This window comes from Lontra canadensis, unplaced genomic scaffold (genome assembly GCF_010015895.1).
Source record: "Lontra canadensis isolate GAN:19392208 unplaced genomic scaffold, GSC_riverotter_1.0 scaffold47, whole genome shotgun sequence".
In the NCBI taxonomy this organism is placed as follows: Eukaryota; Metazoa; Chordata; class Mammalia; order Carnivora; family Mustelidae; genus Lontra; species Lontra canadensis.
Genome location: NW_022631041.1, coordinates 6,416,234 through 6,434,448, shown reverse-complemented (window position 1 = coordinate 6,434,448; position 18,215 = coordinate 6,416,234). Strand labels below are relative to the sequence as shown.

General features: G+C 38.3%; 1 protein-coding gene across 6 annotated transcripts in view; it reads right to left on the bottom strand.

The window, feature by feature from the left end:
* The window catches only part of UTRN (utrophin), a 489,639-nt gene that overhangs the window by 248,990 nt on the left and 222,434 nt on the right, over positions 1-18,215 (bottom strand). For all 6 annotated transcript variants that reach the window (XM_032873101.1, XM_032873103.1, XM_032873100.1 and 3 more), the window contains 5 exons: positions 17,024-17,159; positions 15,646-15,795; positions 12,549-12,624; positions 3,485-3,699; positions 1,052-1,169 (listed from right to left, as the gene is read on the bottom strand). In XM_032873101.1, the coding sequence (XP_032728992.1) occupies positions 1,052-1,169; positions 3,485-3,699; positions 12,549-12,624; positions 15,646-15,795; positions 17,024-17,159 (695 nt within the window). The remainder of the gene's footprint in view (positions 1-1,051; positions 1,170-3,484; positions 3,700-12,548; positions 12,625-15,645; positions 15,796-17,023; positions 17,160-18,215) is intronic.

Below are 18,215 nucleotides of genomic sequence, written 5' to 3'. Positions count from 1 at the left end.
CATGACATTTTTGAGAATTCAGACTTTGGTTTTTTGTTTGTTTGTTTGTTTGTTTAATATTAAATTTATTTTTTTTAATAAACATATAATGTATTTTAATCCCCAGGGGTACAGGTCTGTGAATCGCCAGGTTTACACATTTCACAGCACTCATCATAGCACATACCCTCCCCAATGTCCATATCCCCACCACCCTCTCGCGTCCCCCCTCCCCCCAGCAACCCTCAGTCTGTTTTTTTGAGATTGAGTCTTTTATGGTTTTAGACTTTGTTTTATATACCATACAGATTTAACAGACACTCTTAAGTCAGAAAGCAAAAGAAATGGATCTTTGATATGGTTGCTTTGTACATTTATTTTTTGTCTTATTTTATTTTGCTTTAAACTAAATTAATCCAAAATTAGTACTAGGCCCATAGGTATGAATGTGTTGTTCAATAAATTCTTTTTGGAGTGGATTTAAAGAAGAGAAGCTAAAAAGACATAGCAAGATCTGGTTTTATTAATTAATCAAAACGGAAGCATGGTTTTGCATTCCAATGTTTCCTCTAACTTTTGTTTTCTGATTCCTTTAAAAGAAATCCTGACCTGGAGTGCCTGGGTGGCTCAGTCGATTAACCATACCACTCTTGGTTTTGGCTCAGGTCATGATCTCAGGGTCCTGGGATCAAGCCCAGAGTTGGTCTCTGGGCTCTGCTTGGAATTCTCTCCCTTCCTTTCCCTTTGCCCCTCCCCCAACTCACGCATGTGGATACACTGTCTCCCCCAAAATATAAATAAATATTTTTTGAAAGATTAAAAATAAAAGAAATTCTAACTTAAAAGAAAAAAGAATCCAATGTATCAGTAACAAACTTAAAAGTAATAATGTTAATACTTTAAGGAACGCATATGGGAACAGTAACAAGGTTCACAAAAAAATAAAAATCAAAGGAAAACTGTACTTATTAATAGAGTATCAAATAATATTATTTCTGGTTGAATAATCTGTGCATAAAGTGTGTTACCATTTTCAGAGAAAGAGGATGATATATGATTTTTTTTAACGTACATTTTTCTGTGATTGCTGTTCTCACATCTGAACTGGAAGCCTTATTTTTCAAATTCTGTGCCAATGTAAAAACATAATCAAGCTGAGGATGGCGTTGTTCTAAGTCAGCCTTTGTGATCTGTTAAGAAAAAATGATTACTAAGATAAGTTAATAAGCCTTACCCTAAGGGTACTACTAAAAGAGCAAAACTGGTGTGCTGACATCAAAATTGTTGTTTTCCTCCTATGCAGGATAGTGAGGCATCAGCAATACAGCAGAAAAGAGCAAGGTTTGAAGTCAAAGGTCCTGGGTTCAAATCTCAGCTCTGCCACTTATCATCTAGGTCACCTGGCAAGGCACTTTACTCTGTTTTTTGTTTTCACAAAGAGAAATAATAGAAACCCTACAGCTCGGCTATATCAAGTCTGAGGAGATTCGATGAAGAAAAATCCCTAAGAGAAAATGGTCTGAAAACCTTAGCAGTGACTTCTGATGACACCCTGGGTGTCTGCCCTACATGATACACACACACAAACTAATGTCACCTACAGGGATGGGGGTGAGGCATTCAAAAGATACTACTGGAATTGCAAATTAAATAATCTCAGACAAGAAAAATGCTGCTCTAGAGAGTTTGTCTCAGGACCAATTAGGCGGGTAAAAAGTTTTAAAAATCAGGAATCGAGGTGCCTGGGTGGCTCAGTCAGTTAAACGTCTGCCTTCTCATCAGGTCATGATCCCAGAGTCCTGGAAGTGAGCCCCACATTGGGCTCCCTGCTCAGCTGGCAGACTGCTTCTCTCTCTGCTCCTCTCCCCCATCCATGCTCGCTCTCTCTCTCTCTCTCTCTCTCTGTCTGAAATAAATAAAATCTTTAAAAATAAAAAATAAATAAGCATAGAACTAATAAACAGCTGTAACAATTAGAGAACACAATTTCCAGTAAGCACAAACATGATGCCAGAGATTCTCTCCCAGCCCTTCCTCTTTTAAATTCACTACTTTTGCAGATTTCAATTAGCCTTAAAGTGTCAAATATTATTTCTAAATGGATTATTCACAACTTCTAATCCTGAATCCCAGAGAGACATTTCAGTGAAGGCTGATTATTTCCTTCAAAATGGCCCAAGAACCTCTCAACACAACACATCTGAAACTAAATCACTTAAACCGTCATCCACAGCCCATTTCTTCTATTCCTTATTTCCGCTAATTGCAATAGCATCGTGTTAGCCACTCAGAAAGGGCTCTTTTGCTTGCCTTAAGCATCTCTTGCCTCCAATTTATCCTAAGCACTAAAAAGCATCCCAGTCTTCCCATCAATGCCGAGCACTGTTATCAATCAGTTCGCAGCCACCGTTAACAAAGGAAAAGAAAAGGGGGATAAGATGCTTGCCAACTGCCTATGGACTAAAACCCCAAGGGGCCTATGCATAAACCATGGTCAATGAGCTCCTTCCCAAAGTGAACTTGAACCTGTCTTTGCGACCTTACTTCCCACTACACTTCTTTATTGCACAAATGTTGAACCAACATCCTTCACGCTCCCCTGCTGTATGCCCTTATTCACTCTGTCCCTCTATCAGGAATGTCATTTATCTCCAGAAGTCAAAATCCCACGTGGTCTGCCTTCCACCACTGTGAACTAAACTCCTTTCTCACTGTGGCTCCCCTAACAGGTGGTCTGGACTGATCCCACAGCTTATCTCAGATTCTGCCTTGCTGTAGCAACTTGTCTACCTAGGTACATTTGGTGCTTCTACCTCACCTTGGGCATATTTACAATTTGGGGATAAAATTAATACCTACCTCAAAAGACCATTAAAAAAATGAATGACATATAACATGTAAAATACTTAGAAAACTACTCAGCACATATTAAGCACTGAATAAAAGTTAGCAATAGCTACTGTTATTATTTTATGGTATATTTCCAATTTCTATCTGGTACGTTCTTTTCGGTATCCCTATGCAACACGTAACCTAGAACCTGGTACACAATGAATACCAAAAATTTATATTAGATGGTGTATGCATAGTGACTAGAGTCTCATCAGGAAATTCTCACTTCTAAAATCAGCAATTAAATAAGTTCATTATGAAAGAGTTTAAAAGGTGCTTCAGGAAAATATCCCACATCACACGAAGTATTAAATCTCACACGAATTTACTTTTGTATTGATGTGCCTCACTGTATGGTATCAGTTTTAGATTTTTAAAATACACTGAGCCCCTCACTTTATGTTGGTAAATGTCATCTCACCAACACACTGGAAAGGCAAGATAGGATTTACTCCTCGGAGCCAGGCAAACACAGCATGGCCGTTTGACAGATAAAGAGTTTTTTTAAAGCCCATTCTCCCAGAGTTTAGGACAAACAAAGGAGATCCAAACAGATTTTGTCTGTTTCTGTGTTGTGGCATTTCCCTGACAAGCCTCAACACGATGTACTTACTTTCATTCGGGAAACTGTCTTATTGATCTCTTCTATATCCCCAACGGTGACAATGTTGGACTTCAACATCTGGTCGATCAGGACCAGCCAGTCAGCTAGCTCCGTGATTGTTTTATCCAGATCAGCAGGAACTGAAATTTCCGAAGTACGAGGAGACTGAAGAGGAATGTCTGATGCAGATGATACTAGCACCACCTTTTGGACACCAGGATGAGCTGAAATTTAAAAACGTGGCGAAGTATTAATACAGCAATGGGATGTTCTGACTGTGGTGGCCTAGTGGTGATATGTGTGTGTGTGTGTTTATTTACATAAAATTTAGTTGAAGTAAAAAAAAATTGTAGGAACTTTTCATGTCTTCATACTAAAATGACAATGGCATTTCCTGTCTATCTGTATGTCTGTGGTAGCTATAAAGCCAACAAAATCATCCCACAACATTCTGGGGCCTCAAAAACTCAGAAGTCACTAACACTGACACCAAGAGAAGAAAAAATAAAGAAACAAATCAACCACAGGAAAACTAGGACTGCAATTTTATTTTGTCAAGATGCTTGCCTTAATTATGAAGTCAATTTATTCTAATTTTCTATGCTTTTCCAATTAACTGGATAGTATGAGTGTAAGTCATTCTTAATAAAACTGAAAGAGGGCTTCCATTACCTCCATTTTGACCTCAAACTTTCTAATTGATTAAGTTCTTTCAAGTGTATCTCTGAACTCAGGCAAAAGACCCAGGGGGCAAAGCATCCCAGGATGGGAAGCGAAACCACCCCCTCAAGCAATAAGGACCACCCTGAGTCAGCAAGTCCCTGTGTACGTTACTCCAGGACAATGACTGGCTTGACCTTCACTGCCCACCTGCAGGTACATGTCGACCTTTGTCCCACATTTTCCTTATATAAACCTGGAAAGACTTTTCAGCACTTCGGGGACAGTCTTTGATATACTAGTCCACTGTCTTCCCGATGTTGGCCTCGCTGAAATAAATCCCTTTCTTCTTTCAAAACCACTGGTCTCTCTGCCTTTGGATTTTGTCAGCGGCCAGTGGCCGAACTTAGTCTGTTTGGACCCTGGGCACCAGGGGCTCCTGCACCTTTGGGCCCCAGCTACAAAATCACTGTGAATACTTATGTTATAAGCTATGTATATATTCCTTAGTTAACCTTTATCCCACAGCTGAATACTTAAATTGTTCCTGAAATCTTACTTTAAAAAGGAATATGCAAGGGTTATCTTCTTATGTGGCATACTTTGCACATTTTTAACTACCACCTTAGCATAAATTTCCCAAAGGAGAACTCTTGGATCAGAAAATGAAAAAGGTTAAGGTATCTAATAGTTATTAACAAACTGTTTTCCTTGAAAGTTGGAAATCTGGGCTTCCAGCAGCAGTGTATGGAACCGAAAAAATTCCTATATCCATACCAACAATATTCTTTTTAATGGATAAACACATCCTTCGCCATGGTTTTCATTTACTGTTTTTTTTTTATTTTCAATGAACACAAAATTTTTTTATGTTTATTAACCAAATATGGTAAAATTTATAACTGTGTTCTTTATCTGCTTCCTTATCAGTTGGGATGAACTCTTTATACAGGAGAGATGAACCTTTGCCATACTGGTGAAAACAATGTTTCTACTTCAGGATTTAATTTTTGTTTCTTTTTAACATATAGATATTAACAAACCTACAGTGATCAAATTCATAAATTGGGTCTTGGGAGACTGTTTTCCCAGAATTTCTAAAGTTAGACTCTTGTCTTCTCCAAAGATTTGATAAATATTTTTTCTATTTTTTCTTTTTTTCCATTCTTGCCTTGCTTTGTTTTTAAGAAAGAGAGGGTTTTTTTTTCTTTAGTTTTGATATAAGAGAGAGCTGAATTAATTATTAGATATATCTGGAATCTACTTTAGCATACAGTATATTAAATAAGGCTTAAATGATTTTCTAAAATATACAGTCACTCTGCAAATTAAGCACAATTCTAACAAAAATTCCAGCAATTCTGTGTGTAACTTGACAAAACCATATATTCAAAAATCTGATTTTCAAATCAATACAGAAAAGGACCCCAAACAGTCAAAGCAGGTGGAGGGTTAAGCTCTACCTGATATTCAGTTGTATGACTTAGCTAATAATGAAGGATTAACTCAGTGTTTTATGGACCCAGACATTCAAACAGACAAGTGGAAGAGAAGAGCCACAGTGCACAGGTGGCAGAGAAACCTGACCTTGACACAGACTGCATTAAAAATCAATGAGGAGGAATTTACTGGCCAATAAATGATACTGGCAAAAGTGGACACCCATGGCTGGAGCAGGGAGATGATGGGGCAGAATTTGACCTCACGTACCCTGGGAAAATTAATTCTTGGTAGATTAAGGACCTGAATATGAAAACCAAAATTGTACAACTGTTAGTTGAAAATATAAAAAAAGAATTTTTGACTTCAGAGTACTAAAAATGCTCTAGAAACACAAAAATGGGAAGCTAATAACAGATCACTAATGTTTAAGAATTCTGAAAACAGCACCATTAATAAAGATGTTAGAAACCATAGACTAAGGGAGAGGGATTTGCAATGCACACTCTAAACAAGGAATCTGTAACCAAAATAATTTTCTAAACTCCAAAAATACCAACAGACAATCCATGAAAGAAGAAGCAAGAAAGAAATAAACATTTAAAAAAGGCTCAGTCACACAGGCCTCTGGGGAAATGCAAATGGAAATGAAATGCCCCATCTCTCTCTATAGTCCCAGGTTCCCAAAGTAACCTCTGGGGAGCTCTGGGTACCCAGAAACCCTTCCAAGGGCTGTGGATGCCCAAATCATGATTGTTGTAATAAGTGATTTGCCTTTTCGTGCTCATTCTTTCCAAAGTATAGAGTGTTTTTTAATCTTCTTTTAAATTTAAATCCAATTAATTAACATACAGTGTATTATTAGTTTCAGAGATTGAGTTCAGTGATTCATCAGTCTTACATAATACCCAGTGCTCATTACATCATGTGCCCTCTTTAATATCCATCACCGGGTTCCCTTATCTCCCTACTCCCTTCCCCTCCCGCAATCCTCAGTGTGTTTCCTATGATTACGAGTCTCTTACAGTTTGTCTCCCTCTGATTTCATCTTATTTTTCCCTCTCTTCCCCTATGATCCTCTGTTTTGTTTCTTAAATTCAATATGAGTGAGATCATATGAATAATTCTTTCTCTGATTGAGTTATTTCACTTAGCATAATACCTCTAGTTCTATTCCCATCGTTGCAAATGGCAAGATTTCATTTTTTGTTTTTTTTGATGACTGAGTAGTAGTATCCCATTGTATTTATATACCACATCATCTTTATCCATTCATCTATTGATGGACATCTAGGCTCTTTCCATAGTTTGGCTATTGTGGACATTCTGCTATAAACATTGGGGTGCATGCACCCCTTCGGACCACTACATCTGTATCTTTGGGGTAAATACTCGTAGTGCAATGGCTGGGTCATAGGGTAGCTCTATTTTCAACTTTTTGAGGAACCTCCATGCTGTTTTCCAGAATGGCTACACCAGCTTGCATTCCCACCAACAGTGTAGGAAGGTTCCCCTTCCTCTGCATCCTCACTAGCATCTGTCACTTCGTGACTTGTTAATTTTAACCATTCTGACCGGAATGAGGTGGTATCTCATTGTGGTTTTGAATGGTTTTTTAACTCAAGGCTACATGACATGTGATATCATAACACACCAAATGCAGAAGTGGATATAAGAAACCAGATGTCTTCTAATTTGGTAAAAACTAAAAAATTTTCAAAAATGGAAAGCAATGTCATGTTTCTAATTAAATTTGGTTTTGTCTTAGAAAAACTAATTTCTAACATTATATTAATAAGAATATATTCGTTTTACTGACATAATGAATAGATTCATTATCACTACTTTAAACAAATTAATAAATAATTCTTCAAATTTTTGTTTTCTTTTTTAATTAGGTAAATATTTATAAACATAACTCACACATGAAAGCTCTTTGAGGATCCTCAACAATTTTTTTAGAAGTGTAAGGGGTCCTGAGAACACAATGTTGAAGTGCTGATAACATGTACAACAATGACAGCCCTCACATGGCTGGTGGAAGGGGGAGCTGCAACTGTCTGTCTAGACAGGACCTAGTCAGGGAGAAGTTCTCCATACTCCCTCACCCAGTAATTCTACCACTATATACCTTAAGAATAACTCACATATCACTCTTCCCCATGCTCACTTGTCACTTTCTTTATAGTTTCAAAAAACTCAAAATAACCTAAACATTCATTCATTGTTTCAAGTCATCAAATACCTCGTAGGGGTCTACTGTGTGCAAGGCGCTGTTCTAGATGCCGCAGGGATGGGAGTGGGCAAGACAAAGGGCCCACCCTCACGGAGCCTGAATTCTGGTGGGGTGGAGGGACACAAGATATGAGGTAAACCCAATACAAGAAGATGGAGAGAGACAGGATGTATTTGAGATCTGGTGGACGGGATCAGGAAGGGTCTAGCTGAGGGGACACTTGAGAAGAGAACTGAAGGAAGGGAGCATGTGAAATAAGCAGATCGCTGAAGGAAGGACATCTGAAGAAGAAGGAAAGAAGAAACAGCAAGCACAGAGGCCATAAATGGAAACATTCTCGGCATGTTAGAAACAGCAAGAAAACCAGTGTGTTTGAAGTCAAATAAACAAAGGGAAGAGTGATAAGAAATGAGATTAGAGGGACAGACAGAAGGCAGATCATACCCAGTCTTCTGGACCACAGTAAGACTTCAGCACTCAGTGTGGATGACGAAAGAGAGAACAAGATTGTGGTGAGCCAGGAGGGACACAATAAAACATATGTTTTGAAAGCGTGACTTAGCTGCTATCAGAATAGATTACAGAAGAGTGGAAAGGCAAGAACAGAATCGGGACAGTGAGAAGGGAGACTATTCCAGTAACAGAGACGAAAGATGAGGGCGTTCAAGACCATGGAAGCAGCTGGGATGAGACATGGGACTGATAATTTGCTGACAGATTCGATGTGAAATCCAGGGAAGAGTCAAGGGTGACTTCAAGTGTACTGGCCTGAGAACTGGCTGAAAACCCTCTAAAGTTAAAAAGTGGCTAAAGCCACGGGACTGGTGAGCACACTAGAAGAGCGAGTTCGGAGAACCGCTGTGAATCTGTGCCCTGGAGAACGACACATCAGGGACCATGCACAGACCAGAGCCGCAACCACCAAAATGTATGCCGCTGAGAAGGGCTCAGTAGAGAGGAGAGAGGGAGGGAAGGTAAAAGGCCATGAGAAGATGTGATCCAAAGCACAAGTGGAGGAAATGATCAAAGAAAGAAAGAAAGACAAATCGTCCATGAGTTAGGAAGGAAGCATGCACAGTGTGTGAGGACAGATGTAGTAGGGAAACCCACTTATAGGGATTCACTGATGGGAAAAAGAAGATCTTGCTGGACAGAAAGTGTTTTGTCTTTTCAAAATGAGAAGTCATTAGTGGAGAGATGGGTAGCAAGGGGCACTCAGAGAAAAGTATAGTAGGATTGCCCATCAAAGCTGAGCACCCACTGAGGAAAGTCAGCAAGAAGCTGGCTTCGAAAAACCTCAAAAAAAACCAGTAAGCCAAGTGAAAGAAACACTGTCTGAGAAATACCCAGAAGAGCGGACCCATGGAGACCGAGCACAGACTAGGGGTTGCCACGCATGGGGGTAGAGCAGAATGGGGAAACACTGCTAAATGAAGAAGAGGTTTCACTGTGGAGTGATGGAAATAGTGTGGACCTAGACAGACACAGTACCTGCACAAAACTGTGAATGTACTAAATGCCACTGGAATGTTCACTTTAAAATGGTTCTTTTTTTTTAACTTAATAAAAAGAAGAGGAAATGGAATTAGAACACTGTGGAGGAGGAGAGGGACACACTGAAGTAAGTTTCAGGTCTCCTAGTGTTCCAGGGACAAGTATCTTATTAAGAATGAACTACCCACTACTAAAAGGCCATAGTGACACTATACTTCTAAATGTGTATTAAAATTTTCTCTGTTCCTTTGTCATAATGATGTTTCAAAAGATAAGATAACCTATTGCTCTTTCGTAAAATGCATCAAGTCTGTTCCCTAGAGGCATAGAGTTGAGCTTTATTTGCAAAGCAGTAGTACCCAAATGTTAATTCAAGTGCTTTGAATATAATCAACAGACCAATCAAGCCCCAGGTATTTTTGGGGCAAGGTACTGGGAAATACAAGTAAAACAGATGACAAACTTGGCTCTCACCAAGTTTGTGATCTCAAAAAGAGTTTTTAAAAAAATATTGTCACTCATCGCTTTTTCAGAATCCTCAGAAGAAATGGGGTTGGGGAGGACAGGACAAGACAAAGGTGGAGGAGGAGGGGAAGGGAGGGCAGAGGGTGGAGGAAGGGAAGGAGTGAGGCGTAGTTGAGGAATAAGAAGAAAGGGAAGGAAGAGAGAAGAGAGGGAGGAGAAAAAGAAGGGGGCAAGGAGAGGAAGAGGAGGACAGGGAAAATCAGCAGCAGCACCAGAGCTCGCACAGAGGAAGTGGAGAGTTTGGGTTCATCATACATGGGGGCTCACCTGGTGGCTCAACAGAGGGAGAACAAGGCAAGGAGGTTTTGAGATCCTGCAAGGCAGTGATGAGCAGTGACCACAGTGGCTACCGAGCGGTAGCCTGCCCTCTACTCCAGACCAGAGAAGGAAATGAAAGAGCGAGAAAACTCTTCTGCAAAGGAAACAGTCAACAAAACCAAGAGGCAACCCACGGAATGGGAGAAGATATTCGCAAATGACACTATAGACAAAGGACTGATATCCAAGATTTATAAGGAACTCCTCAAACTCAACACACACAGAACAGAAAAGCATGTCAAAAAAATGGGCAGAAGACATGAACAAACACTTCTCCAAAGAAGATATACAAATGGCTAACAGACACATGAAAAAATGTTCATCATCATTAGCCATCAGGGAGAATGAAATCAAAACCACATTGAGATACCACCTTACTCCAGTTAGAATGGCCAAAATTAACAACACAGTAAGCAAGTGTTGGAGAGGATGTGGAGAATGGGGAACCCTCTTACACTGTTGGTGGGAATGCAAGTTGGTACAGCCACTTTGGAAAACAGTGTGGAGATTCCTTAAGAAATTAAAAATAGAGCTTCCCTATGACCCTGCAATTGCACTACTGGGTATTTATCCCAAAGATACAGATGTAGTGAAAAGAAGGGCCATCTGTACCCTAATGTTCATAGCAGCAATGACCACAGTCACCAAACTGTGGAAAGAGCCAAGATGCCCTTCAACAGACGAATGGATAGAGAAGGTATTGTTGGGTCCGTGGTCAAAGGAGTGAGACTGACACAAAGCGAAGGTCAAGCAAAGCTTTATTTCCTGCCAAGCAACAAGAATCAAACTGACCGGCCAGGGATGTCTCTTGCAAAGAGGCGACGACCCTCTGCTTTACAGACTAGCTTTTAAGGGCAAAGGCCATGTGGTTGGGCCTGGCCACACACAGGTGGCCAATGAGACTGTAACACACAAAAAAAGCTGCACAGTCCTGCTAGGTCACACATAAGTGACCAACCGAATTACAACTTACCCTACAGTAGATATTTGAACTAGCCTATTACCTTAGTCAGAATGGGCGCCCAAAAGGCACCCAAAGGGCGGGGCCCATACTCCTTGGTAGCTAGGAGACAGTATGCGCCCACACTGATTGAATACCTCCACCTGGCCTGACCCACCCTTGTATTTGGGCTTTGTTACCTGGGACTAGTTTCCGGGATTTAAGTACGTCCCCTGGGGGAAGGGGGAGCAGAGACAGTTTAAGTTTTACTGTATAAACACCAAAGTCATTATTTAACCAGATGGCATCGCTCTGGCTAAACAGGCCCTTACATTATGGTCCATATATACAATGGAGTATTATGCCTCCATCAGAAAGGACGAATATCCAACTTTTGTATCAACATGGATGGGACTGGAGGAGATTATGCTGAATGAAATAAATCAAGCAGAGAGAGTCAATTATCATATGGGTTCATTTACTTGTGGAGCACAAGGAATAACAAAGAGGACATTGGGAGATGTAGAGAAGAAGTTAGTGCGGGGAAATTGGAGGGGGAGATGAAGCATGAGAGACTGTGGACTCTGAGAAACAAACTGAGGGTTTTGGGGAGTGGGGGTTGGGTGAGCCTGGTGGTAGGTATTAAGGAGGGCACATATTGCATGGAGCACTGGTGTGATGAATCTTGGAACACTGAAAAAAAAATTAAATTAAAAAATTTTTCAAAAAGATTTTATTTATTTGACAGCAAGAGAGAGATCACAAGTAGACAGAGAGGAAGGCAGAGAGAGAGGGGGAAGCAAGCTCCCCACTGAGCAGAGAGCCCAATGAAGGGCTCGATCCCATGACCCTGAGATCATGACCCGAGCCGAAGGCAGAGGCTTAACCCACTGAGCCACCCAGGCGCCCCTAAATTAAATTTTTTAAAAAATGAGAAAAAAAAAAAGAAAACTCTTCTTTCTTCCAGCATTTGTCCATAAAGACCTTCCCTAGGGAGAAGAACTCTTCTAAATCCCCATCTCCCACCTGGTTCCAAGGATATCCATCCAAATGTTTTATTTTCAGTCATGATCAGTGTCTAATTAACACAACCCCAGAACATGTTAGCAGGTTATAGCTGATGCCCTGATAAACAGCACATCACCAGAAGACTATCCCTTCACTCCCCGACCTTGGGGAACCCCTTGCCTTCAGCAGCCTCTTCGGAGGAGGCCCAGATCCCAATCTAGGCCCAGGATAGAGAGAAGTCTTAGCTACTATGAGAAGGAATGCCTTGCACACACTGGGGGGTGAAATATGTCTGTGTTTTTTTAAAAAAAAATTCATTTCAAATAATTGAAAAGCAGAATAATAAATCACAATTGCATCATGTTTTTAAGTAAGTTTTTCTGACATGTTATGCTTATCATCAAAAAATTTTGCTATAAACATTTTTTGTGAAGAAGTAAACTGTATCTTACCAGCAATTCTTGTCTGAGACACAGAACAAGGTTCCTGGATGCGTTCCTTCAGTGTGCTAGGCACTTCTCTGCATATCTACAGCATCAGGCCAAACAAAGAGAAGAATACTATATAAATAAAGATGACTGTATTTTTGAAAGAGGAAGTGTTATTCTAAGTGATAGTTCTGCTGCTTTTCTTCCCCCTCAACGCCTGAGCTTCTGTCTCTACCTTCATATTCACTGCAGTCTTCCCAGAGCCCACCCCCTCCACTGACATTACTGTGAAGAGTGCCAGCCAGTCCTTAGCTGTCCTAGTCCTGTGGAACACCAAATGCCCTTCCTCCCTCTCTCCGAGATACTGTGAATATTCTGCAATCCTGACTTTATGCCTTCCTCTCTAATTGATCTTCTAAGCATCCTCTATCAGCTCATTCTCCTCTGACCATCCATCAAATACTGACAATCTACAGGGTAGGTTTTTTGGTCTTCTTACCCTTGACCCTGGCTTCTCTCCCTGGGTCCTAGTTTCTAATGGTTTCATTTATCATATGGAGTCTTAAGAGTGTGAAGACTCAAAAAAATATATCTCTAGTGTCTAATGACTCTCATTGATCTTTCCTGATCTGGATAGTAGTCTTTGCTCAGAGGAGTTCCTTGATATCCTGATGTCCTAAAGCTATCCATCTTTAGGATCGCTGCCTCCATTCTATTATGCAGCTATAATGATCTTTCAAAATGTAACTTTCTTCTGCTTAAAACCCATCAGCAGCTGCCCACTGCTCTCAAGGTGGTGAACCATTCTCAAGATGGAGCTCAAATTCCTTGTGATGCACGGGAACGCCACTAGGATCTGGTCTCTGCAAGCATCTTCCTTCCTCGTCCTTCCACCTCACATCGAGCTACTTCTAGGACCCAAATGCACCATGCTCATTCTCAGTCTCCTCTAGACCCTTTCACTGGCTGCTGCTTCTCTCTGCAATGCCCCTTCCCGCATTCTTCATCTGACCCATACTTAATCATTCTTTATAAATTCTCATGGATATGATATCCTCCACAAAATCTTCCATGATTACCTCCCAAAGCCAGGTAGGTTCTCTACCTTTACGTCCCTGTGGATGCCCCTATGTTATAATTGCTTGGTTACTTGTCTCACCCATGATAAACTCTTCGGGTTAGAAGCAGTGTCATACTCTTTACTGGATTCCTAGTTCTCAAAATGGTGCCTGGCATAAAGCAAGACTCCAGTCCAAAACTACTGAATGAATAAATGCATGAATGAATGAAATACCCCAGATTAGTATTTCCCAAAGTGCATGTGCATTTATCCAAATTCTCTGCACAATAAGCATTGTCCGATATTGGACACTTACAATTCATCTTACAATCTACGTGAAATCCTATGATAAAGGAAGTTTTAGCTTTGTCTAACATGGTGTTCCCAAATTAGCCAGGGTGCCCTATTCTACATAATGTCTACTGACATCCCTTAGGTTAAAAAAAGATGTGTGCTCTGATTGAATCAAGAGGAGTCTGGCACATCTGACACAGGGCCAACATGTGTGGATAGGGGTGTAAGGGACAGAGAAGAGAAGATGAAGTCAGGGAGACAACAGGAAGCCAGAACATCAGAGGCCTAAAAAGTCACATTAAGGACTTCAGCCTTTCCTCTTACTGAGATGGGAAACCATTAGCAGGCTTTGCTCAGAGGAGTTACTGGATCTGAATTATGTTTTAACAAATACTTCGACTGCTTGGACAAAGGGCAAAGGGAAGCAGGGACACCCATAACGAGTCCGTGGCAGTAATCAAGACAGGAGATGACAGTAGCTTAAAAACAAGTTAGTGGCAATGGGGATAGTGAAAAGCAGTCAAACTTAGGAAATTCTATAAAGTTGAAAAAGCTGAAAAAAATATACAGGGAATACCCAATGTGCCACCTAACATCAGCAATTGTTAGAATTTTGCTGTATTTGCTTTATCATGTACCTAACCATACAGCCATCCATCAAATCATCCAGCAAATAGATAATGTATTTGAATGAAAAGCCAATGATGATTCCAAGCTTTGGAGTTTTTTTTTTTTAATTGAAATATGATTCACCTAAGATTGACTCCAAAGGTTTTGGCCAAACAATAATGAGCAATTTACCAGCCTCCTACTGAGGTAGGAGTACAGTAAAGCACAGGGAGGAGGTGGAAATCAGGAGGTTGATTTGGGTTGTTTGAAATGCCTATTACACAGCCAAGGGGACATGCTGAACAGGCCATTGTACATGCAAGTCTAGAGTATGGAGAGAGGTCAAGGCCAGAGATGTACATGTGTGAGTCATTAGTAACAGTGACTCATCAAGGCAGTAATTCTCAGTTTGAGAGTCTAGATCAATAAAGCATCTGCTTCATTACATATAGAATGATGGCTATCATTTCAAGGGGATGAGAAGGGGAAAAAAATGACTGAGAAGGGATCTATCCAAACTAGGTATAGAGACATATCCAATGTCTCAGCCAGACCGCACACTCTAATATGGTATCTGCCAAGGCAAAAGAAATAGAAATCTATGATTTCATCTGCATTAAATCGTTTGAACTGCAAAAAAAGGTAATGGCACGAGGGAGAGGACCTTATTTTAGTCATATTTGTAGCACATGCTATTACATTCCACCTGGAACATGCTAGACATATGAATAAATGAATAAATCATTAAAAATAAATAAATAATTAAAAATCATTAAATGAATAAAATCATTAAAAATAAACCTACATATGTGAGAAGTCATATCTAACATCAGAGCGTTATTTTAACGCTCTTAATTTACTTTTATAATTTTATATGGCATTTTATTGGCTTATTCTAACATATATTCATTATTTAATATAGTATGTAACATATAAATCCCCAGATCAAAATATCCCACATAAAATAAAAAGTATTCTCTGAGGATATAGGTTTCTCTCCATGACAGATGAAAAAAATAATAATTACAAACATTAGTCAGCATTAGTAAAATGTGTCCAAATTTGGGTATACATGAAACCAAAAGTTACATGATCTCACTCCTTTGAAAACAAAATCAATAACCATGGAAAGTCATCACAGTAATTCTTAATGCATACCTTATTCCATGTCGAATTTATAGTTCTTAAGCTTTCTGAAATTTTTTCTCTTTCATGTAAACTCAGACTTTTATCTGAAAGCATTTCCAATTCAGTTCTATTCAACCATTTGAGTTTTTCTGCTTGTACATCCATATCCTGGGTCAAGTCCTAAAAGAGTCAGAATAGAGTTGCAGTTAGAAAGTTGTCATACTGGAAAAAGTTCAAGAACTATATCAGAAATCTCTTTGGGAAATATTCTTATGAATGTGGACTTCTAATGTCTTTAACTTTACTTGGAAAATAAACTTATAAGAAGCCTGAACTTATGTTAACAAACTGTAACTGATAACGAATACATACTTTCAGTGTGCATTTGTATGAATTTGCCCTCTGGTCCCTCCCCTGACCCCATTCTCTTAACAGGTTCATATTATATCATATTTACACTGACACTTTAATACACTGTTCTTAGATAATGAAAATAATATCCATTCTAATCAAAGGCAAAAAAAACAAAAAAACAGGAACACTTTAGGCACCCATCTCTACCTTATCTCTACCTACCCTAATATACTGTCCCACTCTTTGTGACTGCCCCCAAATTGTTTACAAAATGGGATGTTCCAAGAAAACTATGGAAATTTTTAGATAAAACAGGAAGAAGTTTGCTAAGTATTTGTCACGTTTTGAAAACAAAACTTAGTAATTGTTTGCCACATATTTTCATCATTATTATACATTATTATATATTGCCTCAATCCTCTTTTTAGTAAAAATATGAGGACATTAATCTTACTGTTCTGCAACCAGTGTTTTAGTTCTTAACACAAAAAATACAAAATTTATAGATATAAAAAATATATGGATTTTGGATACATTTACATATACTCATCATTATGTATTTTTATATATTGTATACCTACACAAATATAGACAATTCTTGTTGGTTGTGGATCAACAAAGGGAATTTGATTAGTAAAAGCGTGATGCTAAGCCTGAAGTAAGCTGAGGTGAGTTACTTGAGTCATTTAGAGTATTCTTGTAAAACTCAATTTTAAACCTAGTAATCAGTAATTATCTTCTAAATCTAAAAGCAAAGAATTATACTTCACAGTACTACTATATTCTAAAATGACAAAGTCTATTTAAAATATTCTAAGAATCTTCGGTCTAATACTTGAAACTACATAATTTACCACTTTTCTGTGAGTGAAACCTTACCTCTGCAAGAATGAAATTATAGCTGATCTTGAAAAAAAAAATTCCTCTTGAAAGTTTACCACATTTACCACAAAATTTCTTACCCTGTTCTTCAGTCATGCAATATCTTATTTTTAGTGTAAATGTTCATGCACCAAAAAGCACTGACAAATACAGAAACAAATAAACCACTTACTGTTAATTCTTGTAGGTTTTCTTCCAGCTCAGTGGTTGATCTCTTTTGCAAAACATTCTCGGCCTTTGTTAACCAACAGATAATGTCATCTAGTCTTTTCCTATATTCCATCACCTGCTTACTTTCTCCTTTTAGCCTAAAAGAATATATTATTGAAAAACATTGACAAAAATTATCCAGTTAGGCAGATATATATATATAGATATATATATATATATATCCAGTTATATATTTGCTTTGAATATCACAACTAAATACACCACACAGTAAAAAAATCCTAGTAATTATTTTAATATATATTTTTAAATGAGTGTTAATACTAACATATACTTTCTGCAATAACAAAGATTTTTTTGATAATATGAGAATAAAAATTCTACCTTCATTAAATTCAAAAACATTGAAACTATATACATTATCTTCTCTCATGATGAAAAATTCTGCTGAAATTTAATATAGAAGATTTTTTTTTAAAGCTAGAGACCATTGTACAACATAATGGAAGTTAAAAAAAAAAGAAAGAAAAATGTCCTTATCTCAAAAAATAAGGAAAAACACATAATTCTCTTTGAGTAGTGGATGGAGATAAAAAGTCATCATTATATGACATATTATTCACATTAGGTGGCAACTATTACTCTACTTTATTCATAGGAAAGAAAGAATAAGAACAGGGCAAGATACTGAAAATGGAAAATTTTTACAAGTATTAGGAAAGACTAAGAAAAAATGAAGATTTGGTTAGCTCGTTAAAATAAGTATTCTATTTGAATATAGCACCAAGTTATAAAAAAAGATCTAGAAAAAAACAAAGCAAAAAATTTAAAGGATATAAAGAAACAAATAGTCATATGAATATAAAAAAGGAACTGCCTTAATTAGATCTTTTAAATGTTATAAGAATAACATTTATAAGTATATAAACCATCTGTCAGAAGATGAGAATATGACTGGAACTCATATGATGAACAAGATTATGTATTTTTCAGAGAGGGTTTGAAAGCTATTTACAGTTTGGTGATGGTATCGTTATTTTTATAGTTGTGGCCATTAGCTGCTAGTTTAAAAATTGAATGCAATTTTTTAATGAATTGCATTGTGCCATCCTGACAAAAAATTTATATTTTTATGGCTATGACTTTTTAATCACAAAAAAACTCTAACATATGATGCAATATATAAATATAATCAA